The sequence below is a fragment of the Gallus gallus genome, chromosome 5, assembly GCF_016699485.2.
Source record: "Gallus gallus isolate bGalGal1 chromosome 5, bGalGal1.mat.broiler.GRCg7b, whole genome shotgun sequence".
NCBI classification, from domain to species: Eukaryota; Metazoa; Chordata; class Aves; order Galliformes; family Phasianidae; genus Gallus; species Gallus gallus.
Window position 1 is genome coordinate 11,574,489 of NC_052536.1, and position 27,035 is coordinate 11,601,523.

Here is a 27,035-nt window from a genome sequence, read left to right on the forward strand (position 1 = left end):
GCACTCTTGCATGGTCAGTAACATAGAGACTGCATGGAACATGCAAACTTTGACTGCATATGTCTGAAGGGTTGAAATATGAAGTCTTCAGATCATTACAAGTCACTATCACTACCTGGCATTAGGTATCTTGTAACAAATGATCTAGATATATGACTGCAAGTGCCAAATTTGAAATAAATCAGCCATGCAGAGTGAGACCCTCGACCTCTGATTACATGAGAAGTTCATAAAACTACATTCATTATTAACAACACATGACATACCAGCGGACTGCTTGACACGGCAGACACTTTGCCAACGTGGGAGGTGTTTCTTACAACCTAAACAGTAGCAGACTTAGTACTGGGTTCAGGTAAAGATATACAGTTGCTAATAATTTTATGAATGAGATCTGTTTATACCAAGTGTTTTAATAGCTAGTTGCCAAGAACATACTTGACAGGAAGCTTCATTCCTTTTGTCAGGTACTTGTTAAGAGCTGAATTTGAAATACGATGATCTAGGGGGAAAAATGCACCAGAGAAAAGATTTACAGTTTTGAATAACATTAGCAAAATCTTCTTGGTGGACAACAAGAAGTCTTCCTTAATTTTGCCTTGGTTGGCATAAATGCAAGATATTTCATTACTGAAATCAAACAAAATGTTTTTGTTTTACTTGCAGCATTTTTAAAGAAGAGGCAAGGAGAAACTGTCCACCTTCTGATTTTACTATCATGTCTGATACCACGTTAGCAATACTAGGTTACTGGTAATACTGCTTATAAACAAAGCAGCTCTGGTTCAGTATTAGTACTTTATTAAGAGCTTAGTTCTTTCCTTGTATACACTGCTAATTAAATTTAATGAGAATTAGCCTACCATTACTGAGGGCTAGATAATTTTCGTTGTTGTTGCCAGCTGTATTTTTCTTTAATAACTGATCTTTTTCTCAAAGACATCTGGCAGTGAAAAACTACCAGAAACCTATATTGGAATATGTGAGCTTGAGGTTAGATCCACTTTGGAAGCTCCTGTATTACATTTAAAAATCAGACCCTTAGCATTAGGTGGACACGCACTTATTTCTGGACAACAGGGAACATTTGTTATCCATAAGAACATACGACAACTCCATTTCAATGGATCTAGCATATTCTTGGCACTTCAAACTTGTAAACCACATAAGAGGAAGCACTGCAAGAGGTTAAGTGCGTAATTAAATGTACATAGTTTGCATTAAGGCAGCTGTTTACATAAAAATAATCTGCCAGTTTCCCCCAGGAAGTGATAAATTTGCATATCCTTTCTCACTTCAACAAAAATCATGCAAAAGCCTAGTATTTCCAAGTAAAAATGCAAGAAAAAAGAAAAACAAACAGGCAAACAAACACACACAATAGTGTAATCAATAAATCCATGCAGGAAAAATAACATGCAGGAAAGAAGTGACCATACAGGACATTTTTTTGCTGTTTGAAACAAACATAATAATATTCTGGTACACAGACTGGAGTACACGAATCCCATCACAGTGCTTTGCAACAGAAAGTGCAATGCAGCAGCTGCCATTTCTCTCCTAGAGTGAGATCTGGCACAAGACTTCTTATATATGTGATCCTCTTTTAGACTGAGATTATAATAAAGTTGGAATATTTTCTGAAGAAACCTCTAGCTCTTTTGTGTCAGTAAAAAGTCAGCAAACCTGATTTACAGAAAGATCACTAGCTCTTGTTCATTTAAAATGATTTTACTGATAATTTACGATGTGTTGAGGTTTTAACAGTTGGGTCTTCTGATTTCAAGCTAATTCTCCTCTTCCAATCTTTGCACCTAGCAAACAAACCTGATAAAATTTTAAAGACTTTCATAGCAGTGATTTTCACTACACAGATAATTTATTCAGACTTGAATTAAATTTGCTGCCTGACATTTTTTTTTTTTTTAAACACTCAAGTCCAAATATTCTTTCCAACTAATGCATTCTGCCCAACATACTTGCATGTGATGGGTCTGCAACACATTAAGGAAGGATAGAGCAAAACCCTCTAGGCTTAAATTACAAGAATAAATAAATAATGAAACAACCTCTGGACTGCATTCACTAGCTATCAAACAACAAAAACAGTTCATTCCTTTTAATGTTGCAAATAGTAGACTGGCAGATCCAATAGATGAGGTGAGTAGTGGAGCCAGGGAGGGAGGCCAGGCAGTGGAATGGTAGAGGTACATGCATTCAAACAGATAATGATGTCACCTGGGAAGCCGGTGATACTGTTAGGACTGGACCTTTAGAAAGTGGAACGTTCAATACAGGAAGTGGATGAGCTGACGATACTGGAGTAACAGCAAGTGGTGGTGGTGGAAATGGTGCCACATGTTTCCCAACTTCATCTAAGTTTATATCATCAAGATCAGTGGTATGAAGCTGTAGACCACCAGCAAACCTCCTCATTGATGTGGCAGAGGAAGAAGCAGAAGGACGTCCACTTGCCAACTATGCACAAGAGAACAAAAATCTGCCTTACCAGTTCATATCTGCAACAGCTCTGAAGAAATTAATGGAAAATCCTGCACTACCACCCAACCTAACTGCTCCTGCTCTGAAATCTGCTGGCTTCATGCACACAGAATATCCATGAAGTGTTTCTATGGAAGCTTTTTTACATATCAAAGGAAAGCAACTTAAGACATCCCTCAAGTTTCAAGTCATTGAAAAAAAAAAAAAAAGAAGAAGAAAACAATCTGCACCACATCGTTATGGAGAAAGGGGAAGTAATGTAAGCAACTATCAAACAAAACAGCTTTGGGTTCCATGAAATCCAAATTTTCAGGAAGCTCTGGACTTTCCAATTTCTATTAATCAACACAAGACTTGCAAGTTCTGCAATTTGAACAGAATAAGCCACTCACCTCCCAGAAAGTTAGGAGAAAGTGTTTACGGGTATGAGGAAAGATTGCATTTATGGTGTTAGAGTTCCTAACATTTCGTTTACTATTCATCAGTGGCATGATTTAAGTATGTAAGAAACTCTAGCTGATAGATGCAATTTAGGAAATATTAAAGAGAAATAAGCTGTTCTACATATGCATGTATCTTAGTCTAATCTGGCACCATTTTCCCTGAATGGATTTCTGTTGACATTGAGATCCCCTGTGCCATAATCACTTTTTGGTACTAAAAATAAACTTACTGTCAAAGAAATGTTTATAACAGATCTTAGTTGCTCTTGTACCCAAGCAGCAGTTAAGGCCTGTAGTACATGAATATAGTTCTGTTGCTTCTATTCCTCAGAAGCATTCCATCTTTACATTTTATATGAGTTTAACTGCTTGAGTAGTTTTGTAGAAGTACCATAACAGACTAATTATATGTCATGTAGAAGAACTGGTGGAGCAAATACAGTATTTGTCTCAAATGAGAGTAGAGCTCTGCAACTGTGACTTTAGACTATAATATTCCCACCCACTTTCCAAAAAGAGGGACAAAGATATGGTAGAACCCACACAGCTAAAGTTAGTTATTGACAGAAAACTTAGTGTAATCATTCTACCATTTTGGAGACCTGTACCAAAGAAACAAATGGATCCAAAACTACAAGTAGGAAGAACAAAAGACCAGCTGTTTTTTTCAGGGCTGCTGCATACTGACCCATAGGAAATTTGTCTAAGAGGGTTCCCCAAGGGTCCCCTTTGTGGTTATGTGGTTGCAATTGCTTGAGGTCCCAGGGGAATTCAGTAGATTGCAGTGTTCCTCCTAAAAGCAGCTGTGCTTGGAAGAAAGCCACACAGCACGATGGTGGGAAAGCCTCTCTCCACACGTAGAGGCACGTAGCTCTAAGGCACATCACTGTGCAATTTTCTTCAGCTGAGAGGACTATTTGAAACAGAGGAACTGATTCTTTGAGAGGTGTTTTCTTTTGTCAGTCTCTTGATGTTGCCTTATTAGTTGCAATTAATACTTATATTGTGATTGCAATTCAAGCAGGCATTCAAGAGATGATAGGTGACGTTCTTATTTGCATAGAATATGAAAAAATTCAGCTGGATATTCTAGTCTCATTTAGTACGTTTTATTGGCAGCATGTTCTGCCTATCCCAGAGAGTGCTCATGAACCAATTAAATTATTTTGTAGGATAGCATACTGAAATGGACAAACCAGAGACATTAACATTGACCTTTAACAGATAACATCATCCCTATCAACTATGGAAACATCAAATACTATAGAATCATAGAGTCATTAAGGTTGGAAAAGACCTCCAAGATCATCTAGTCCAACCATCAAATGTACACTGCCATTCACCAACTACTGACAGTTTTCTTTTTCTTCCCTTTTTCCTTTACTAGAATAAAGGCTGAGAAGGAAAGGACAATTTTTTTTTTTCCCCTCTATTACGTCTGGTAAAAGCTCTTGTTTTTAGGAGAAAACTAGTGAGTTATTTTGAGATCATGCAGCGTATAGAAAAGCCAGCATTTTACCTCAGGAGACTCATTTTCCACAGAGGAAATCTGTTCTAACCGTGTCTGACAAAGTCTTTCCACCCAATGCTGCACTTTTTCTGATTCCTCCAGATCTTCACGTTCTGTTTCAGATACCTTAAGCATATCACCAGTGCATTAAAAAAAGATTGGAGATATAGTTACAGTACAAAGGATTCAAACTTAGGATATGCCATTTAGATTAGTTTTACAACTAACTGTACTTTTGAGAATGACTTCCTATTCTGCTGTCTTCCATTAAACTCATCGCTAAATGTGGACACTAAACAAATGCAAAGTTTTTGCCTCACTTGAACAAAAATTGACTGTAGCAACAAGCAAACTTGGAAAAAGAGGTTTGTAGTGAAATGTAATTCACTTTCAAACTCCGTTATCTTTGACAATTAAACAAGTGCCCTATTCAGATACTTCCACTGAAGATTCAACTCATTTTCCTCCAATATAATTTTGCAACTGATAGAAGAATACAACATACCTCCTGCACAAGACGATTTATTTTCAGTTGTTTTTCTCTCTCCAGCATTCCTTCTTTCTCTTTGGCAAGTCTTTGCTCAAATTCCATTTCCTTTTTATTCTTCTTCTGTTCACAGAAACTGTCACTTTTTGACTTCTTTTGCTCCTTTCCTTTCTGGGAATTATTATTATTTTTTTAAGCTAGATTTTTACAGAAGCTAAAAACCATGGCAAACTTCAAGCTCAGTACATGAGTGCCTGCCTTGAAAATTGAAGTATAGTGCAAGTATGGAGCTGGTCTTTCAGATGCAATTCTTAACTGCATTTCCTCAGCAATTTGCTAGAAATTCAACCTCTTTCTGGAGTACCTGTACACAGCCATTTAGGTTACAGGAGATTTGAGAGTTCAGCTTACTCCTCTGCAAAGCTACAACTTTAGAGTAGATAGGCCCACTACAAAAGTTTGAATAGTCACACAGTTTTGCTTAGTTCTCTTTAATAAGTTTTCTTTGTTTAGTTATAATCTCTTTTCATTCATTTTTACATCAGCATGAGACTGACTTTCAGACACTCACGTACACATAGATATGAACACTCTGCTTTAAAAAAAAAAAGCTTCATACCTCATACATCCTAAACATACCGTTGCATGCCTTAATACAAACAAGCACCCGGAAGGGAGAGGCTTAGATCAACGGAGAAACTAAGCCGCACTCAGGAAAGAATTCCAGATCATGAAGAACAAACAGACCCTACCAGCAGCAGCAAAAATCAGCTTGTGCGTGAACTAATATTGTACATAATAATTCTAAAATGTTGCATGCACAATGCAACCAAAGAGCAAGACTTCCTCATAGTCTTTTAGAAGCCTGTGATCCTGTTGGATGAGTTCAATGGTAAGTTGACTACTGCTCTGCAGTAGTGTAGCTGCTGTTGGAAAACCAATAATCTTTGGAGATAAAAAAAAAGAAGACCACAAAGCAACCTTAAGTCAAACAACTAGCGTCTCATGTTTTCACAACATTCTGTTGGCATGTTTTATGCAGGGCTGGTTAGTTTATTCTTTAACAGTTTCTTATAAAATTTTATCCTCTAATAAATTAGAAGATACATTAAGTGCTATCTATGAAATATAGTATCTGGAAGGTGGCAAGTCAACCCACTAGGTATCAACATTTGAAAAATTACTGAATCTAAAGGCACGCTAAGCAGTATGCATGCTAAAGAGTTTCAGAATATCAACATCCATGAGACAATCTTAGCTGCATTTATTGCTTTCAGATACAACAAGATGAGTCATCCCTTCTGTCCTTTTTCCCCAGGGATTCAGTTAATTTTCTATTAAAGTTATTTTAAGTACAGAGTGAAATTTTGTTTTTAGTGCACACACAGGAAATCCATTTGCCATTTTCAGCAGGAAGAAAATTTACCATTTGAATATTTAAAAATATTTCCAAAACCAAAGGTTAAGAATATAATACTTTCAAGTTTTAGTCCACATTGTGTAGGAGAGTTCAACAGGAATTGAGTTGAATCTTTATTGATATGAGATGGTATTTGGAGGCTCTGTAAATTAGCTTGGTCAGCAGTCATAGTAAAGATCACCTATTTGTGTGAAGAGGCTGAATTTTCATAACACGCATTTATCTTTGTTAGAAAATCCAGCGTGGTTAGGATCATATGTTTCAGATCCAAGATGATTTATAGTCATTAGCAATGTGAAATGGCATCAGAATACACTGTTATTTCCTTAATCTTCATTAAGGTCAAAACCACTGGCATTTCTTACCCTCCTAGAAGGTTAAAATAATATTCATAAATGATGACTCAAATACTTCCTCTGTCCTCCTCAGAAACTTTGAGTTCTTAGGAGAGAGATCTATGACCCCTCTTTGAGGGTTAATCCTACCCCAGTAAATTACCATCGGCCATCACAAAGAAAACAAACAACACAAAAACCTATGGCATAACTAAGATATATTGAAAGAAATAAAGAGAACAAAGCAATACAGCAGGAATAAAATACTACTTGGAACTGCAGTAATGTTTCAGATGTGATTCTGCAGATTTAAGAAGTATTCCATCATGCTTAAAGATTTTTTCCTCTTTGTGTGTGATTCATGTACCTGAAAGCCTTTTGCCTTCAGCACTCTCAATGGGAGATTTGCAGCAGTTTAACTGGGAACTGCACATATGACTTCCATTGAATTTTTGCATCTTCAAAGGCTTTTATAATTTATGGATTTATTACTTTGAGGACTTTTGGATCTGTGCTGAACAGCTTCTGCAAAGTATACTCAGTTCTCACTGCAGCTGGCAGGTTTTGAGAAGTTCTAAGTGTTCAAAAGAATTTATTCCTAGGCAGATATATCTGAAAAGCATCTTAATTTCTACATGTTAAATGAAGTGGAAGAGAAGAAAAGAGAGGAATTAAAATTCAAACTCACAGCAAACAAGCTCACTTATCACAATTTGTACCTTGCGGATTGTGGGAAATTTTCCTTCATACCGATAAAACCACCCAAAAGCTACAAAAAGGTAAAGGAAAAGTTGTTTTTTTTTTTTTTTTTTTTTTAAGAAAAGTCTATGTCTACTTCAGATTGATCCCTGTTGATACATATAACTGCTTAAAATTTATTTGGAGGCGCAACGGATGTTTGTTATTACATGACAAGTACTTAAACCACTTCATTAATTGTGCTAGTACGTTTAGTGACAAATATCCCTTATTTTGCTGATACACATTTTATACTAAGCAAAGCAAATGCAACAGTTAACCGTTATACAGAACCATACAGCCATATACATTGCTGAGATTTCTATAGTCAAAGTTCTACTTTACACTAACTGTAACAACCCTTACAAAAATGAAAAAGTAATCAAATTATTTCAAGCTTCCAGCAGAATACATTGGTGCTTAGGGTGACAAGAAAAGCTCTGTTTCCCACAGTGAACTATTTACATGCGGGTGCATAAATTTAAAGAAAACAGCGGAGTAAAATAAGACAAAATAATCTAGTATTATAATTTTACACAATAAATACTGTCAATACACAGAGTTCTCAGTATAATCCATGTTTCTGTAGAATTGACATGTTTTGTATTCTTGTTGAAATATCTTTAGAAAGCAGTGACAACAGCAGTATTGTAACCTTTCATCATACCAAAGGACCACATATATTGCTCTAGCAAAACCAGGTGATCGTTTAGTGTCAAGACTGACTGTCAGGAGGAAGAGAGACATAGGAATGGTCTGAATCAGGATAGGAAGTTAAGGCTGGATGGCAAACCTGTTTGTCCTGCTTCATGATCACTTCATCCATGTCATCTGTTTCAAGTTGGTCATGTGCAACTCCCTCTAAATCTACTAGAGAAACAAAGGATGAAAGGAGTGAGGAGACAGAAATGACAGGTCAACTGGAGATTCCCGTGAAATAAAGAGACCAGCAATGGATGACCAGTAGTTTTCATGAAATAAAAAGGAATTAGTGATGAGGTATCTTGCCTCAAAAAAAAAGAAAAGAAAAAAAGAAAAAGTAAAAAAAAAAAGAATGATAGAAGTCCTGCTCAGATCAAACCAAATTTTAACTTCCTCTAACTTCAAAAAGCAGTTAGGATTTACACATGGCCAATTAGTCTGCTCTGCAATAAAGATAGATGTGCAGAGGTCGGCAGCTTCTCTATTATTAAGCCATCTGAAGTCCTGAGATGTCTGGCTTTAGAAGCAGATAACAGCCTTCTGTTGCACTGCCATTATGGCAAACGCTGTACAGAGAGAACACTGTCCAGAAGAGTCAGAAAACTAAATGGATAGAACATTTCCCCCAGCTGAGTTTCTCTCCCATGAAAAGAAAACTGACTTGCCAACTCATGCAAAAAATAATGTAATTGGGTAAGGAAATGACCCAGGTTTCCCTTAAATTATGTAATACCTGCTCCATAAACATTTCCCACTACTTACTTTGTCTAATATCGTTTTAGTACACTTTCCAGTCATCGTCTGTAGATTTCAACTTGCTTCTTAACTGCAAATTAAGCTCGAAGCACCTTAAATTCCTTTGGACAACTTACACCTCAGGGCAATTCCTCACTGAAAGTTGCAGTGTACAAATAAATACCCCCACAGTCTCTCAAATAATTTTCATGCAGACTGCCCAGTGATATCAAGTCAGTCTCTGCAGACTATTTTTTAAAGAGTTGTTGCAATAGATCAAAAGAAAGACATGAAAAGCAGGACAGGGAAGGAAATAAAAAATTAACAACAGGATCCGTGAAGGAAAGTGACAATAAGATGGGAACAGAAAGAGAGAAAGTCAAGTGTGTTTCAAAATCTACAGGTTATACAAAACAGAAAAAGTAGGATTTCTTACTCCCACTAATAGACAGCCTATTAAAGATGTTAACACATCTGCTACACATACCAGCTGACTGACAAATGCATGGATTTTGCAAATGCTTACAAGTATCCTTACTTCCCAAAGAATTAGGTGACTGGGAATTGGAAATTCTGATTTTTTTTTAAGTAGATGCTTACATCCATACAAGCTCTTAGCATGCATGATCACGGAGAGGTACAATTTTTGTATGAACTCCAAACATTTTTATGCCATTATTTCATTTCCAACGTAGTAATCCAAAGAGCTCAAAGTGAGGAAGATGATACTGGAAACAATTCAGCCTTAAAATGAATAAAGGAGGTCTGACAGTCACAATAGTAAGAAATTGATTTGTTAAAAGAGCTGAAAAAACCACTTAAGATCATAGATTCTTAATAAGTGTTTGATTTTTTTTTCAGTGCTCTACAGTCATCATGCAGTAATAGCTTTTGTTGCAGTTTTTCATCACATTGAATATATTAAATTGCTTACTCAATTGTTTACTTAATACTTAAAGGTTATAATTAAATATTGACTCTTACAACACAACTTGTAGTTCTGTACAAGAAGTGAGGATTTTTTTTTTCAGGCAATGGGAAACACATGGCTTCATGCTGAGTGAGAATGGGAGATGCTAAGAATGGGCTCAGTCACTTCCTCCTTGTAAAAGAGAAGTGAGGGAGCTGTATGACATCCCTGTGGTTCCCAAGCCTGCCAAAATAAAAGAGAATCAGGTCCTGCTGAAAAGAAGATGGAAAAGCTATCTAGAATTTTATGAAAGCTAAACATAGCATTCATTTCTTTCAAGCCAGAAGTAGAGCTACAAGACAAAGTACACAAAACTTTGATCACCATCCTTCATAATACTTCAATTAAGTAATTAACATAATTCTTCAATTAAGAGTGAGGGAGAAGAAAAGGACAGAATTAGAAAGAGCATAACAAAGAACATTCATTCATTCCAACTCAAACTCCTAATCTTGTATTAGTTTTCTGTTTTCCTTCCAAGGCCTCTCACTAAATACAAAAATGTTAAATTACTTACTGATATGATTAATATAGAAAGTCAAAACTATTCCCAAATGAGAAAAACCAAGAACAGAAACATTTGTCCCTTACCCCTTCTTCATACCTTCCTTTTCAGAAGTAACAAACCTATGACTTTCTTACAAGTAGAAAACTGTAACTTACTGTAAGTGACATAATCTTCATTGAAGTAAAAGCTCTTACATGTATGTAATTCAGCATTTCATTCTTGGCTTATGTACATGGATGTACAATCACATACATTAAAAATATAAACACACTATTTTCATTCGGACATATGATGGAAACCACATGTCCACTGATTCAAGAACACCTCTATTAGAAGGCTGGCAAGTGAAACGCAAACAAAAACAACAGCAAATGCAATGTATCTGAACCCCAAACTAAAAAGATTATGTTTCAAGCAATGATTTCTTAACTTTTTGTTTTTTTCCTCCCTGCAGCTGATTGTAAAAATCACATGATTGAGTGGTTGCAATTCTGATTGAGCATTTGTGAGCTGGGTACCTGCTAAGAGCCGTTAAATACAATTTTCACATGCTCCCAAATCTTCTGAAACAAAAAAGTTACCAAGGAATCAGACTGAAATCAATTACTTACTTTTGTGTTTAGAACGAGGAGCAGAATGCACTTCTGCAGTTACAGTTTTTAGAGGTTTGGGAGGCTCTTTAGGCCCCCAGTCTTCTTCCCACTCCTTTTTAAATTTCTCTTCCTCTGCTGTTATCCTATATGGAAATAAAAATGCAGCTATGAATACAAAGTATAAAAATCACAACACAGACCTAAATTCACTAGAATTGTTTACTTTGCAGTGTGTATATATATAATATATGTATATATACACTGCAAAGTAAACAATTCATGAATATATATATATATTTATATTTTTCCATTAAAATAACGCATCATAAAATGCCTCTTGCACCAAACCAAAATCCTTTCAATGATTTAAGTGCCATTTTTTGAAGAACCTAATGACTTCTTTCTAATGTGCTGGAAATACATTCAAACACTAAAGGAGCATTTACTTACACACTCCAACATTTCAGATGGGGAAAAAAAAAAGCTATTTTGATGTTTTCCATTCATTGTCCTTGATACCTCAATGGCTATTAGGATAACTTGTAAACTGTACCAATGTAAAATACTCTGATTTTCGTTTTAAGATGTATATATACAGATATATAAACAAAACAAGTGTGTGTGTATATATACATATATATACACACGTATATATACACACACACACGTAAACAAATTCACAAATTTTAAGCCAAGAATACAACACTACCACCTTAACTGAAGTTGCCAACTGTTTCTCTTTTTTTTTTCCACTTTAAAAAATGAAGTATGTATTAGAGAAGTAGCCAGCTTTAACTAATATATGAAATGTAAAAGTATTTACAACATGCCTAGAGTAAGTTCCAGTGGTAAATTTTAATTTGGATCATTTTTCCATTTCTTATTTCTATTTTGATGATTGCTCCCTAAACATTTAGTTCTAGGCTACACTAAAAAAAAAAACTCATTTGACAGCGAAATTAAAACATTGTTGAGACACAAAACACATTAAAGTCACCAGTTTAGAAAAATAGTCACACACTGCAGGAAAAAGCAGTTCATAAAACAAGGAAAATACCTAGAAAGGCACCACAATTACTGAAGGGACGGTTTGAAGGAAAATTCTGAATATCCCATGTCACAACAGTACTACCACATAACCTAATAACTTGTAGCTTCACATACAGTGCCTCTAAGTGGTCTAAGATCTCTTCTTGGCTCTAGCCTGTCTTGAACTGGTAAACTCAAAAACAGTGCCAGAATTTACCAGATCTTATACGGTACTATTTGCACTTGGATTTTCTTGTGGATCCCTAATGTAGCTAAGATAAATTTAAAACATATCCACGTGGCCAAAGCACTATTTAATCTGCACTGGAAGTCAGTATTTAGAACTGAAAGCATAGTCAGCAGCAAGGCACATTGAAAAGAATGTTTAAGCGAGTGGTTATATTTAATAAAATAAAAATCTATGGCATTACAGTGTATCTTGAAGTATACTGAGAATTAATGACCTCCGCCATTTAGGCATATCTGATTTTTTTTTTCTTAAATTTTATGTTCTCCAGCTCTTCAGTCATTTTTCTGTTTCTTCCTTGACCAATTTCATTGCAACACTCATTTCTTCCTTTCCATTAAAATTAAACATGAGAAGAAGAATAATCACGTTCTGAGACACAAATTCTTTTATCTGGTGCTCTGTACATAACTATTCTACACATACTTTGTAACTTATTTTTAAAATGAACATTCAACTTGAAGTTTACATTATTTATTATCAAGATAACACTTGTGTTTTTCAGGTGCTGCTTTTCAGTTTCCTATTTCTGCAGTGTACTTACTGAGATGCATGGGATACTACACTTCACTAAATATAAAATTTTATTAGAAAAGAATGTTTTGGGTCAGATCTAATACATAAGGATCCTTTCTTCTTTTTCTTTTTTCTTTTTTTTCCCCCTCTCCAGGCAGCATATTGCCTCTGTATGTTGTTACTTACTGCTCAATTTCTCTGCGATATCTCTCCTCTTCCTCTGCAGCCTTCTGGGAAATTTCCATTTTTCTTCTATAAGAGGAATTAGGACACCATGATAAAAATAGTATTTTCTGAGTAAGAACTTGCACAAAATGTGTCAGCATATAATTAATGAACTATATGGACAGCAAATACATACACTTAGGGAAAAAAACGTTCTTTTTATAAAGTCTTTAAGATATCAAGGGTTCAACATACTTTTGTTTGAACCTTGAGGACATTCATGACCACCTGCATAGCAAGGACACATCATCTATTTAACTCTATCGCCTTCTGAGACAGTACCATAGCGTGTTATTCTAAGAGTACGAATTTGTTACCACCCTGCTATAAATCATGGAGAAGCAAATGGCATCAAGAAAATGCCCAATACTCCATCAAACATCAGAAGTAGGACAGCTGGTAACTAAGTAACCCTTTTACCCAGTACACCTATCTGAACGCTGCTGGTTTAGAAAATTCAAAAGATCAGTGGAGTAAGGAATGATGAACAGAGACTCCATAAGATCAAGTTCAGCTGGGAATCTTCTCAAAATTATTCCTGACTTACTTTCCCCTTTCAAATCCAAGCTAAATTTTTCAGACCCTCCTGAACAGATTCCTTACAGTCTCTCTTTCTCTTGCTGTTCTTTGATGATTTTGTTAGTCTCCAGTGCAAGTCGCTTCTGATGCATTAACTCTTGGCGTTCCTGCTCACGAAGATGTGCTTCTCTCTGCTTCTCTTCTTCAGTCATGAATAGTTCCTTTCCCTGCAAACAGCACCCGAACAAAAAAATCAGTCACTTGAGAGTCTCACGAATGCAGTTTTCCTAGGAAAATAACTGCTTACGTAACACATAAGAGCATTTGCCATTACCTCCCATTACTTTCAGTCGAGAATGCTTTGTGAAAGACTAAAAGACCTGTCCACTTCACTCCAAAGAAATACTACATTTTGGAGTAATTTATGATGTGCTAAACATATGCAACTACTCTGCAGCAGTAGTGCAGTTGTCAAGCCCAACTCACATTCAATACATCCCCCAGAACATACTGAGCAATGCAAACAGGGCATCAAATGAATCCCTGTGGTAAAGACAATCACACAGTGATCATCTTTTAACGTTCTTGTACCTGGCTGCTACAGAATGCCAAAAAGCAGGGAACGCAGCTTGCAAGAGGTTATATTAGCTGATGCGTTTCAGCTTGTTTTACTTCTATTTGACTTGCTTTACAGTTAAGAATCCAGAAAATACTACTCAAGAAAGGTGTATCAGTGGTGCTGTTTGTGAAACACATTGAAAATATTTATTTAGTTATCACTTAAATTTAAATCCCATTAATTATTAATGCATAAAGTTTCAAAATTCTGTGGCTTTAAAGATGATGAACAAAAACAGGTGGCAAAGAATGCGTTTGTGCCATGGTCTTTACTTAATCAGAAAAGAGAATTAAAGAAACAAAGTTTATCTATTGCAATTTCTTCTGTACAGAGACACGTACCAAGAAAAGGAGAAAGAAATGAGGTGAATTACAGTGGAATTGAAGAGTACCACAGCAAAAATTTTAATGAGGCCAATACACACTCTTTTTCAAACAGCTTGTAGCATCTCTTAGAACTGAAATCCTTCGGATGTTCATTAGGAGATAATGAGCTTAATCAGCTAGCCTGGAGCATTTCTTTAAACAATGTCTAGCAAGCCTTTGAGCAATTGTCTCTTCTAGTATTGTAAGAGTTGTTTAATTAAAATATGGATTCCTTCATACAGACAAACAACATGTAACAACTCTTATGAAGTAGTCTAAATGACTTATTAAACCTTGTTTCTATTTAATTCAGTTGTGATGTAATTACAAAGTATCTTCTTTGATTAGCCTACTGAACTTAAGTATGCCCTTATATAAAACTGCACATTTTACTGTCAGAAGGATTAAAGCAATAAAAGTATTGAAATACTATTAGAAAGCCACCCTGAAATCGGCAGAAATTAATTTCAGCTGACTTGAGCTCAGGACCCAAAGGCATATTGTTCTTTTGTACAAACAGTAAAAATTAAAAATTGAACAGTTTTCAATGTGTTGAATACGCTAACAAGAACAGATCTAACAGCTGTACAAGGAATATATTAACTACTCAGGAGAAAATGTTTATTGACTCAAACTTTCATGTTTCAGCAGAAGAAGTTATCTGTCAGAACACAAGCTCTAAAACATGAAAAATCATTACCATAAAATTAGTTCCCAGTCCTTGCAAGTGAATAGTATTGTACTGGCGCTTCATGCGAACAATAAACATTCCTGAAACTGCTGTATTTGAGCATACTATGGATAGTTAAAAATAATCAGAAGCCACTCCAAACAGCTTCAGTCTGACCAAATTTGGCAGTAAAAGCATGTAAGGCAGCTTTGTTTCTTATTTATTTTTACTATTTATTTGCCCACACAGTAATTTTCACAAACATTGTGCTTTTGTAAACATACTACTTACAGCGCCTGCCACTACAGAGATAGTCAAAGTACGGCTACTTTTGAGTACTCTGACAGCCTGCAAAATAAAATAAAACAAAAATTAGTCTGCATTTAATGGCAAACATGCTCTGTACATGCGATGAAAAGTGCTGGCTGTCAAGGTTGGAATTTCCAAAAGACCTATCTGAAATAAAAACAGAAAGTGGTACCTATCCAGATCGCCAAATCCTCATGCTCAATGCACAGCCTTTAATTAAGTAGTTCAGTATGAAACTACTATTTTTATTTTTTTGCAGCTAAGAGAATCAGACAGAAGCCTAAAAAAAAGCTGACAGAGCTACATGTTAATGGAATGAAGAAGTTTTAATCCTACCTCTTTATGATCCACATTTGAAAAGTCCACCCCATTCACCTCAACAATCTGATCACCAACCTAAAGGAGTTAATCCAAATTTTAGCACAGATTCTGAATTAACACACATGCTAACAGGAATCAGAGAGAGTGAAACTGTCAAATATTCTCAATATAATAATTACATAAATACAATAATAACTATATACTGGCAGAATACAAGGGGAAAAATCAGCCAAGCATGCAAGTCCTCCCACAGGCATTTCCAATTGCCACTATTTGAGATGAAATTTTCAGCTAGGTAGACTGTTGTTCTGACCCAAGGTATCACTTCACATATTTTTGAAAGGCAGGGAACTTTCTTGACTGGAAATCTAGCCACAGAGTATTTCCTTCCCATAGAAAGAAATGACAGCTAATGTCCCAACAGTCATCCAGAATCCTTCAAGAAATAAATGTCAAACAAGATTTCCTTGTTGTACTAACACTGTAAATTGGTACACTTACCTCTAAGCCCACTTCTGCTGAAAGAGAACCCGGCTTAACATTGCTGACAAAAATGCCCGGTTTTTGTGTTGGACCACTGGAAATACTGGTGGAAGATAAAAATAATAAATTTTAAAAATAATAATTATAGACTGATACAAGCAATCAAGAAGTGTTGTTTTCTTGTTTTTGATTGAGAAAGTTTTTTTATGGTGTAGATTACTCTGAAACAAGTACTGAAATTTGCCAGTACAGAGAATACTTTTGTACCCTTTTTGCCACAAAACCATACTAAAACAAACAAGCAAACAAAAAAACACCAACAAAAGAAAAGTATTCAGACTTCTGGATATTGCTTTGGATGCTGAAACTAACACAGTACATGGACCTAACAGTAAAGGACTGAAGACGCTTGTGGTATTGAAAAGTCAGCATCTAATACAGTGAAGAGTTAATAATTGCTTGCATAATTATCTGTTGAACTATAGTATACTATGTATATGCATAATAGTGTTATTGTTCAGGATTATTTACCAAAAACAAAAAGGATATTGCAATCAGGGTCCAACATCTAGTGTTGAAACTCTGACCTGCAATCTGTGCTGGCCCTCAAGACAAGTCATTTCTGTGGATAATATGTCCAGCAGATGACATCAAATCACCCTGACGGGTTTGTAAATATATTTAAAACTTACTATCTTCCAAACAATATTAAAGAAAAATTATTCTTTTGAAAATATTCTGTGCAGGCAAGTCTTGCTAATCTCAGCTACTACATGTTGCAACACGCGAAGAAATCCTACAATATCTATTCTAACTCAAAATCTTCACAACTAGATGAAAGGGCTGAAAAGCATTTGCTCGTATTTCTAAAAATGCTAGATATTCAAAATTAACATTAGGAACCGAACCACAGCCTTAGTTCAGAAAAGTTTCACAATGGACAATGCTGAAACCTACTAAATTACAGAGCAGCATTTCAAAGTATTTAAAAATTTAGAAATTTGAAAGCTTTTAAACGATCCAGTTCCATGACAAATCTTTTGTTATGCTACCATAATCTTGCTTTGATTGTTAAATTGAGATTTTTTTTAATTTTAAGTCAGAAGCTGGAACACAGTTACTTATATTTGTCTAATTAAATATATGTGTCACAGATGTACTCCTGTTCCTGTCAAGTTCTCTTGGTACATATCACATCAATGAATAAAGTACAAACTGCCCTGGATGTCTCATTTAACAAGCCACATACCCACCTGCATCCCATGCCTTTTGTACCGATCAAGCTAATGAAGACTTTCTTCTCTTTACTGTCTCTTCCTCCAGAAGAAGCAAGACCAGCAACACTGCCCTTTCCTTCCTACAGGGCGATTAAAAAACTGCAGGCATTACTCTATGTTGAGGTTGTATAAAATAGAATATACGAATAGAAATTTCACAAAGCTAAGAACAGAGCCTGACAATACCAAATTAAGATTCTACCACAGACCAATTAGAAGTGAATATGAATTACAGTGGTGCAGTGTGACTGATGTGAAAGACTAACTTTTCTATTTGGAGAAAACTGTTTCAATACTACAGCTTTCTCTCCAGATAAGAATGGAGGAAAATTAGAGGAAAGTGATAGGGCGAAATAATGATTTAGATATTCCCTAACAAAAAAGCTTGAAAAAGACTTGATAATGCTCACTACTTAACAAAATTTTTCTTCCTGAAAGACAAATTAGATAATTGTGGCCTTTCTCTATATGGCTAGAACTCACTTGCATTCTTGTTGTCATTCCTCCGCCAATATAACAAAGATAGATCAAATGATCTGTTTAGGATTCATACAGTTAAAGAATGGCCTGGTCAAACAAAATAAGGTGCCAATCAGTGAGTAAAAGTTATTACAGTTGTATTGGGCCCTTTCCTTATCTAGTAATTCAGGAATCATTTCATATCACAAAAGATGTTTTTTTTTTCCCCAAACATGTGTAATAAGATACTGCACCTAAAAAAAACATAAATACAAAGACTTCTATGATAAGCTGCAAGGAGAAAATGGTTCAGAACAATCACAGACTTCACAAAAAATAGCATAATTGATCCCTTACCCCAGAATCTGACACAAACTGGTCCACATATTGCCATTTAAGGGGTTCATCTGCAGAACTGGAAGGAAAATGTGATTAAAAATGACAGTGAAAAAAGAATACGAACGTGTTCAAAAAGCTGTCTTGAAATGAGGCATTCTGTTTTGCATCCACTAGTTCCTTAGGATACCATTCACTATAACTTGTATGTTTTGTTCAGCTATTTAAATAAAATATCCAACAAGTATAAAATTATTTAGGCTAGTAAAGTATTCAATTACTTCAGTGAGTAAAGCTGTCCAAATTTAAAATTGAGTAATTCTCTTCAACTGAAACAATAACGAGAAACTCTAAGAATAGCGAGGAAAATCATCACAAAAACTTGAGCAGTTTATATAATTGCTATGCAGAGATACACATTTCATCAACAACATTTGTCAAACATTCCACTCAGTGACAAATTTTCAACAACAAATTGGATGAGGACAATAGTTTGATTTTTTCTAAGCTCTGAAGCATTTCTCGAATGTCATATACATGCAGAAGTAGTAAAGCTCTCCATTAAGCAAGATGTACTGAGAATAAAATTTTCAGGAAGCATCCACTATTTACAAAGAAATCAAAATTTGTTCATTTAAGGAAGCAACCATATAATAAGTCAGACCCATGCAACAAGATATCTGCCTGCTCATCACATTAGACAAGCCATTTTAACTAGCTACAGAGATGCGTGGCACAAATTTTCAAATATACAGATAAACAAGAATGATACTTTGAGTACTGAGAAGGCTGTGTGAAAATTAAATACTATTACCTTTTCACCGGTATCATTCCAACATCTGAAAAAGAGAAATGCTGCACTAAGTAACATTTTCTACAGGTCACTACCTATCTATTAACAACAACCTTTAGTAATAGAGGTGATTTTTGATGCTACTTACGTCTCACTTTTATGGACACTATTTTCTTCGTACGAATGAGGTTTATCACTTCCTCGTGTGTGCATGATGAGATGGAATATCCATTTATACGAACTATCTCATCCCCAACCTAAAAAAATGAAAGATAAAAGGAAAATGTGAATTAAAGTAGAAGTTGCTAAAAAATGATGTAACCTACAATAATTACAATGCAGAAGTTTGACAATATTCAGTTCAGTACTTTAGGGATTTCAGGTAAACTCTGGATGAGATTTACTTGTACTTGCTTGAACTTAATACTCAACACCAAAAGCATAGATTAATGGCCAGAATAACAATTTTACAAATAATATACAGTGGAAAGCATGAAGATGAGCCAGACTTCTGCCTCACAGTTTATCTTAAGTACAGGTGTCCATAACCCAGTTCAAACAGTTACTGAGTAATAACTCTTTATGTTTTAATAGGTTAAATTATTTTTTTTTAATCACATGTTCTCTGAGATACCTTTTCAACTATTTTGGTCATTAGGACATAAAACTTGATCTTATCTGCCTGTCTGATTCTAGATTCAGAATATTATATTATTTTAAAGAATTTAGTTCAATTTCAGATGCCATATCTTATTGGTTATAAGAGTCATACATTAGCATAATGGAAGTTTATTCTGGGCTGCAGTAGCTCAAACCTTCTTGGATTATGTACACTAGTTACAAAAGAGTATGTTATTCATCTGACACTCTTACATCTGTCTCACAGCAGCAACCCATTGTTTTTCATATACTGTGGCTGGGAAGATGGTACTGCCACACTATTGTTGCAATTGTCTTACCGTAAGACATGGAAAAAAATAAGTGGGAAACTTGGAACATAAGCAAAAACGGCCTCCTCTCCTTTAATTCACATCCATACGTATGTTTGACAACTTTATTTTTGACAACTTGACTGGAAGTCTCCAACTTCCTCTAATGATCCCCTTAGCAAGGCAGCCTAAGAAGGAATCAGGGATAGTGACACTACCTACTTCACTTAAGGTTGTATGTTACTAGCTACTCAAGATGATATATTTGATAGGACCCCCTATACTTGATAGGACAAGGGGGAATGGTTTTAAACTGAGACAGGAGAGGTTTAAGGTTAGAGATTAGGAAGCAGTTTTTCACACAGAGGGGTGGTGACGCACTGGAACAGGTTGCCCAAGGAGGTTGTGGATGCCCAATCCCTGGAGGCATTCAAGGCCAGGCTGGATGTAGCTCTGGGCAGCCTGGTCTGGTGGTTGGTGACCCTGCACATAGCAGGGGGTTGAAACTGGGTGATCTTTGTGGTCCTTTTCAACCCAGGCCATTCTATGATTCTATATTAAAAAATGCTGGGACCCAGCACTTGCACATAGTGTGAACCATATGACATGACTGTGTGAGAACTGGTGTCGATGACTCTCTTCCATTAGGCAAATCAAACAAACCAATCCTCTACAGAGAAGGATTGGCAAATGCTTACCAGGAAATGGCTTTAACAACAATCAATCAATATCCTCATACACCTCTGTACTTCGATCTTCACAAGCACAAAGCTGAATGCCTTCATTTCACTTCTTCCCAGTTACATTTTATACTATGAATATTCATTATGTAAGTTGTATCAAAATGCCATCTTGCAAGGGTCACAGAACCACAGAATATCCGGAGTTGGAAAGTACCCAATAGGATTACTGAGCCCAACTCTTAGCTCCACACAGGACTACACAAAAATCAAACCATACATCTCTAGATGTTTCCCTAGTAAATAGTATTTTCTTTTCAGCCAGTCTTTCAGGTCCCATCATGGACTTTCCAGCCTTACTGTACTAGGACAGAAGGTAACGCCACCAGCCTTAGTCATAGCAAGAAAACGACCTACTATGGCTAGTTTAAATTATGAAGTGTATCCACTGTTTTTTCCATCACACAATTTGGATGGGAGTATCTGTGCTTGAAAAGGCTTTTAGAAAGTGAAAAAGTCACAGTCTAGTTCACTCAAGACTAGCTTCCTTGTACCTTGCTGACAATTTTAAGGCAAAGATGAAGACAGATGGAAATTCCTGCTCTGGCTCTGAGCAGCTCTATCCAACACCTGGCATTTACATTGCCACATTCATGGAAGAGGAAGATGACAAACTGGAAGCAGGAATTCTTCAGTATGGCTTGTGTCTTGTACACCAACTTAGTTGATGGAACATTGTACATGCCATCATCCACCGCCTCTACTCTTATTCATATGGAATAAATACCATATTTTCCAACTGTGTTCTGTTCAAGTGGAACAAAGGAAAAAAAAAACAACACACTCTACTTTTTCAACTCTTCCCCAAACTTTTCTACTTTTTCTGGGAAGTGTCGTAGGATGCATAGGAGTATGCAAAATACTACAAGTGTGCCCATTGTACCAAAATACCCCTTGAAGCACAGACTCCGCTGAACTTCAACATATTTAGCTAATATAGTACAACTCCAAAAGACTACCAAAGTGAAGGAGGAAAAAATAAACAAAAAGCAATCTATGACTCTCCTGAATTAGAGAATATTTTGCAGAGGTGCTACATGAGTGTTGTCCACAGCCGGTGGAACTGCTGCTCCACCTTATGGACACTCAAAATTATACAATCAGAATCGTATAACCATTCCAGCTGGGCTGGAAGGGACATTAAAGACCATCTAACTCCAACACCCTGCAATTGTCAGGCTGCTACCTACCAGACCAAGCTGCCCAGGGCCCTATCCGGCCTGGCCTGGTTTTTTTCCATGAAGAGGGTGGTCAACATTGGACTACCTAGGAAATGTCAGGCAGGGCAATGACCTGTGTGCAATTCTCAGTGTTCCTGGGAGCTTTTTTCTTTTTTCATTTAAGCCAGTAAGATTTTCAGAAAGAGAGGAGTTCAGTCTGCACTGAAGGTTTTTGAACATACAATCTGTGATAAAAACAGAGCATCTGACAAAGAAAAGCACACAGCATTTGCAATATAGCATCATACCTCTTATTGCTCTATTTACAACAGACAAACTTCTCTTAACTGTCTTGCTGCAAATGTTCAAAGCCACATCCATCCACTCACTCTTAAGTGACAGCTATGCCTGTACCATTGTCTTTCCTCTGAAAATCCACTGCAAAACTCTACGACAGTTTCCTGCCCCAAAAACTAAGAGAGAATATAATCTAAATCTGTTTCACTGCCCTCCACACTTCAGAAAGTCCATCGTAAGAAAAACATTTTTAAGACCAGGCTTCTCATTGGCAACATGATTATACCGCGAAGAAGAAAATTAGCTGCAAGTAAACTCAGACTCTTGTGGCTTTGTGCACAGAGACTTAACATTCTCTACAAATCATGGAGACTTTCAAGCATAATTAGGATTCTGCTGCTCATGCCAGGAAGCAACAAAAATGCGAGTGACCCCAGTTTTCAAAGGAAGGCTGGCTGAGTACCTCAGTAATAAAACACCTACAAAGCCTCATGCCTTCCTATCTCTGGCCTCTCTGGATTACTCACTTAAAAAATACCAAAAGTTTGTGTAAAAATAATTTACCTCAAATATGTACTATTGACTTCAGTTGTTCTATCTCATCTGTTCGGTTCACCTTACACATTTTTGTTGGTGTTTTTTGTTGTTGCTGTTGTTTTTAAATATATATATTTTTAAGAACAGTTCAAGATCTGTCCTTTGTTCCCCGCTTCCAAGCCAAGCAGACTACAGCAGACCATGAAGCCTTGGTCTACATAGAAACAAAAAGACAAACCTAAGAAAAGTAAATTGTTCTTAAGGAAGTAGCCAAATTTAATGTGATCAATTGGAGTGATGTGACACACAAAGGAATCTACATTTCAGAAAAAAGTGTAGCTCTGAAGTGGTTGTTACTTAGTAAGATAGTCATATCTGTTAGCATTACATCATCTTCCTAACAGGCAGACACAAAATTATAAGTGTAGCCAAGAGAGTATTTTCTTTTCTCCTCCCATAAAGCAATGAATTTTTCCCACGTAGATATTTTCACCACTTATCTTTACTATGTTGTCATTTCATTTCTGAAGCTTGCTACACTTAACTCGTCCTAAAAACAGTTCCATTATTGTCAGTGAAAACTGATGACACTTTAGAACAATGCCAGTCTAGGCTGAAACTACAGGAGACATCATAGGAATGTAACACATCACTTCTTGTTACAACATTCCAATTGCTTTTTCTGGAAAAAAAAGAAAAAGTGTCCACATAATTAATTCATATATCTTGTTACTTTTCTACCAGTATTATTCTATACCAACTGTCTCAGTCAGAGGCAGTAAAGATAAAAGTTTGCAAAACTGAGCAGAGTAGAACAGTAACTCTTATGTCATTGTATATTACTGATTCTCTACAAACAAGATGTCAAACTTTCAGAGCTGAAGCTGCAAACCTGACTTTTCCCAAGTGAAATGCCCTTTATTTTCAACTTTTAACATGAGAAATATAATACTTAGTGCTTCCAGGAAATTGAATGGCTTTCACACAATAACATCATTGTTTCAAACTTCTCATTTTGTATACTACTTCTGCTGTCATCATTCAGATCAATCTAATCTCTTTGTATTCAACAGAATCCTCTCAGATATAAACATCTGAGATAGCAGAGGAAAGAAATATTTCTTCATGAAAGGACTAAGCACTCGCCTTTTTCGAGAAGACGTAGTCAAAAAAAGGTCAAATGCTTTAGAAAATTTTCCAGATTATTCTGCCTTTTTCATGTAGATTGGAAACTACTTCTAGGAGAAAAAATTGCAAAATTAACTCACTTTTTTTTTTTTTTAAAGCACAACAATAGACTGATGTTATAACAGAAGATCATTATATCTTTCTCAGACAGCATTTTTTGGTTAGAAAATGTGTAGAGATTTAGTTAAACAAAACAAGTGGATGAAATTTCAGTAGCAGTTGGCTTTACTGTGAGACAGCAATTTAGAACAATGGGCTGCCTGTCAACTCCTGCCACTCAGATGGCTTTAGAAAGTGCCTAGTGCCACCTATTATGAAGGCATCTGAAGGTGATCTTTAACAGCCCGTATCAGGGAACGGAAATCAGGCAGTTAGTTTAGCTGTGGTGCACCGGCTGTTAATATATATAATCTAACCCTAACAAATTGATACTCTGAAGGATATTTTGTGCTCATTGTCCCTGTTACGTCCACTAAACTCTAGCAAAGCTCTAATTTGCAGTACAACTTGTAAGAGCAGCCCAAAGGTCCTGTGCAGTCCCATTCACTATCACTATTTATCATGTCCAAACATTAGCCTGAAACAAACGAGAATCAGAACTGTAAAATAGCACTAACGTGAATGTACTACCATGACAGCTGAAGACAGTGGCCATTAAATCCTTCACTGTTCAGCACCACTAATGCCTTCAAGCATTCTCCAGGAGATGCTTTAAAAAACAAACAAACAAAAAGAAAACCCAATATAAATGACTAGTCTTTTTCCCAGCAATGAAGGAAGGATGCAGCTGGAATCTCACTATCAAACTTGCTACAATCCAGGAATATCGATGCATCAGTGTCCCTTTCTGGATGACTCACAGGTACCTCCCATGCTTAGGAGTAAGCTACTGACATTACAGCCTACATTGATGGCGTCCAACTCTAACTGTAACAGCCATGTCATCAAGGGTTAAAACGAAGCATACCTACAAAACACAGCTTAATTAAACACTGTATTGAATTATGATAATTAACACATTTTGAACTAGTATTGAATATAAATGTTAAATATCAACACTTTCAATAACTATTCACACTCCACAAATTGAAATTAGCCTGGCTTATCAACTGTTCTACTCAGAAACAGACCTTCAGTACTCCTTATCAGCTACAGAAAGATTTATGTAGACAATTGCCACAGCAACTGCTTACTTCTCTCTTCACTATGTATGAACAAGAAATGACACATTAGAAACACAACTAAAAAACAAATACAAAAACACCACAAAGCCAAAAAAAAAAAAAGCAACCCAAAAAACCTCCAAAAAACCAACCAACCCATAACACTACAAAACTTCAGATGTACAAGTCAGAAGTACTGAATTAGGAAAAAGAAGTGTTTCTCTATATATATTTTTGTCAACACTGTTAGGTTTCATGTACCTAGAATTTAATCACTGGAAAAACAATTCTATGCAGTATATGGGATACCTCTAATGGCTAAAAAGGGGGCATTTTTATTCTGTGTTTTCACTGGGAAAAAGAAACACCACAATACAGTTTGTGCAATACAATTTATGCAGTTCAGATAAACACCACATTACATAAATTGTATCAGTGCAGCATGGAATTAACATTCTTAATATTTATGTGCTGTCCTATATTTAATGAGAATTTGTTAAAGTTAGAACAAAATATCTTCTCTAACTGCTTACATTTACCTATCGCAAGTAATGAAGTACAAACTCCAGAAAGCCCTTTTATCTTCCAAAAGATTGCACCCCTAAGATGAGTAAGTTTTATCATCTACAATTAAATAAAGCTGATGAAGAGAACAATTTGAATAACTGCATTCACCAATGGTATTTGCTATGATGTCAACATACATATTTCACATATTTTGTTAGAAAAGACTAAAAGCACCTAGCAACTGCTATTCCCAAACATGAAAGAACATTTCTTAATGCCTGCTTCTCTAACATCACAGAAAAGGCTTTTTACAGCACAGTATCAATGGATATAATTGTCTTACCTGAAGTCCAACATTGTCTGCTTGTCCTCCTCTAACTAGCTGGGAGATAAAGAGGCCACAACTAAATTCTGCTCCACCTCTCACGCTTATTCCAAGTCCTTCAGGATGCAAACGATCCAATCTCACTTCCTTCAGTTTTCTGAAACAGTGGAACATACCTGACTGCCCAGCTGCATAATGTTTCCTAATAATAGTATTTCATATGAAAGCTGTGCACTATTTTCCTCTTAGAGCATTCAGGCATGAAAAAAAGAACATGTTGACTAAAACTTTGATGGATGTGTATTTATTAAAACCATAAAGTACTTTCCATAAGAAAAATCACTGCAATCTTCTAGGGTGTTAGAGTGATAAGATTTTTTGTATTTATTAAAGGCAGAAAAAATGAGAGAAGTTTATTTCAACAGAGAAGCACTGTTTTCAGACTCCCACACCCTACTTTTACTGGATTAAACTACTTTGCAAAAAGTTTCAGGTAGCTCAAATTTTTCTACGAAACACAGCAAAGTTTAAAAGAGTATATGCACCCAGCTCTGCATAGATCAACTCCAAGTAAAATACCAGTTATCTTAAAACTCTGTCAATATTTCTTGTTTGTATTTATCTGGAGTTAGCTACATTGTTCTGCATTCTCTTACCTTGATCTTTTGGGTGTAAGCTGATCATACTCCACCTGGTGTTTTAATGGAATAAGTGGGCGGATAGCATCAAACAGAGGCAGCCTGCTTGGTTCGTTAATCACGAGCTTTAGGTCACCCACAAGCACTGGGAGGTTCATAGATCTGCAAAAATACAGTGAGTAAAGAGGCAGGGGTCATCAACACAGAGCACTATTAAAAATCTTGCTGTTAATGTGGCTTCAATATTGGTGTGTCCCTTCAACCTAAGGAAGTTATTTATATAAATCTTCATTTAACCAAAACAAAATAACATCTGAAAAAGTAAACTTCCCGTAAGCAAACAGGAAGAATACCTCCTTCAAAATAACTGAAATCTATTATCCATTGTTTTTATCTTTTATGGTCACATAACTTCTATAGATGGCATAGGTATGTATTTA

The 27,035-nt window shown here is 35.9% G+C and overlaps 1 protein-coding gene across 3 annotated transcripts in view; it reads right to left on the reverse strand.

The window, feature by feature from the left end:
- USH1C (USH1 protein network component harmonin) overlaps positions 1 to 27,035 on the reverse strand; it is a 45,578-nt gene that overhangs the window by 12,898 nt on the left and 5,645 nt on the right. The window contains exons 3-19 of one of the 3 annotated variants that reach the window (XM_040701365.2): positions 26,614 to 26,757; positions 25,976 to 26,114; positions 19,260 to 19,368; positions 19,133 to 19,157; positions 18,340 to 18,397; positions 17,500 to 17,603; positions 16,265 to 16,349; positions 15,779 to 15,838; positions 15,425 to 15,481; positions 13,564 to 13,706; positions 12,922 to 12,987; positions 10,962 to 11,086; positions 7,417 to 7,466; positions 4,961 to 5,113; positions 4,465 to 4,581; positions 2,239 to 2,478; positions 267 to 323 (exon numbers count right to left, since the gene is read on the reverse strand). In XM_040701365.2, the coding sequence (XP_040557299.1) occupies positions 267 to 323; positions 2,239 to 2,478; positions 4,465 to 4,581; positions 4,961 to 5,113; positions 7,417 to 7,466; positions 10,962 to 11,086; positions 12,922 to 12,987; positions 13,564 to 13,706; positions 15,425 to 15,481; positions 15,779 to 15,838; positions 16,265 to 16,349; positions 17,500 to 17,603; positions 18,340 to 18,397; positions 19,133 to 19,157; positions 19,260 to 19,368; positions 25,976 to 26,114; positions 26,614 to 26,757 (1,732 nt within the window). Of the gene's footprint in view, positions 1 to 266; positions 324 to 2,238; positions 2,479 to 4,464; positions 4,582 to 4,960; positions 5,114 to 7,416; positions 7,467 to 8,228; positions 8,306 to 10,961; positions 11,087 to 12,921; positions 12,988 to 13,563; positions 13,707 to 15,424; positions 15,482 to 15,778; positions 15,839 to 16,264; positions 16,350 to 17,499; positions 17,604 to 18,339; positions 18,398 to 19,132; positions 19,158 to 19,259; positions 19,369 to 25,975; positions 26,115 to 26,613; positions 26,758 to 27,035 lie in introns of all 3 variants that reach the window. The other 2 variants (XM_025151015.3, XM_025151014.3) reach the window with 2 other exon arrangements.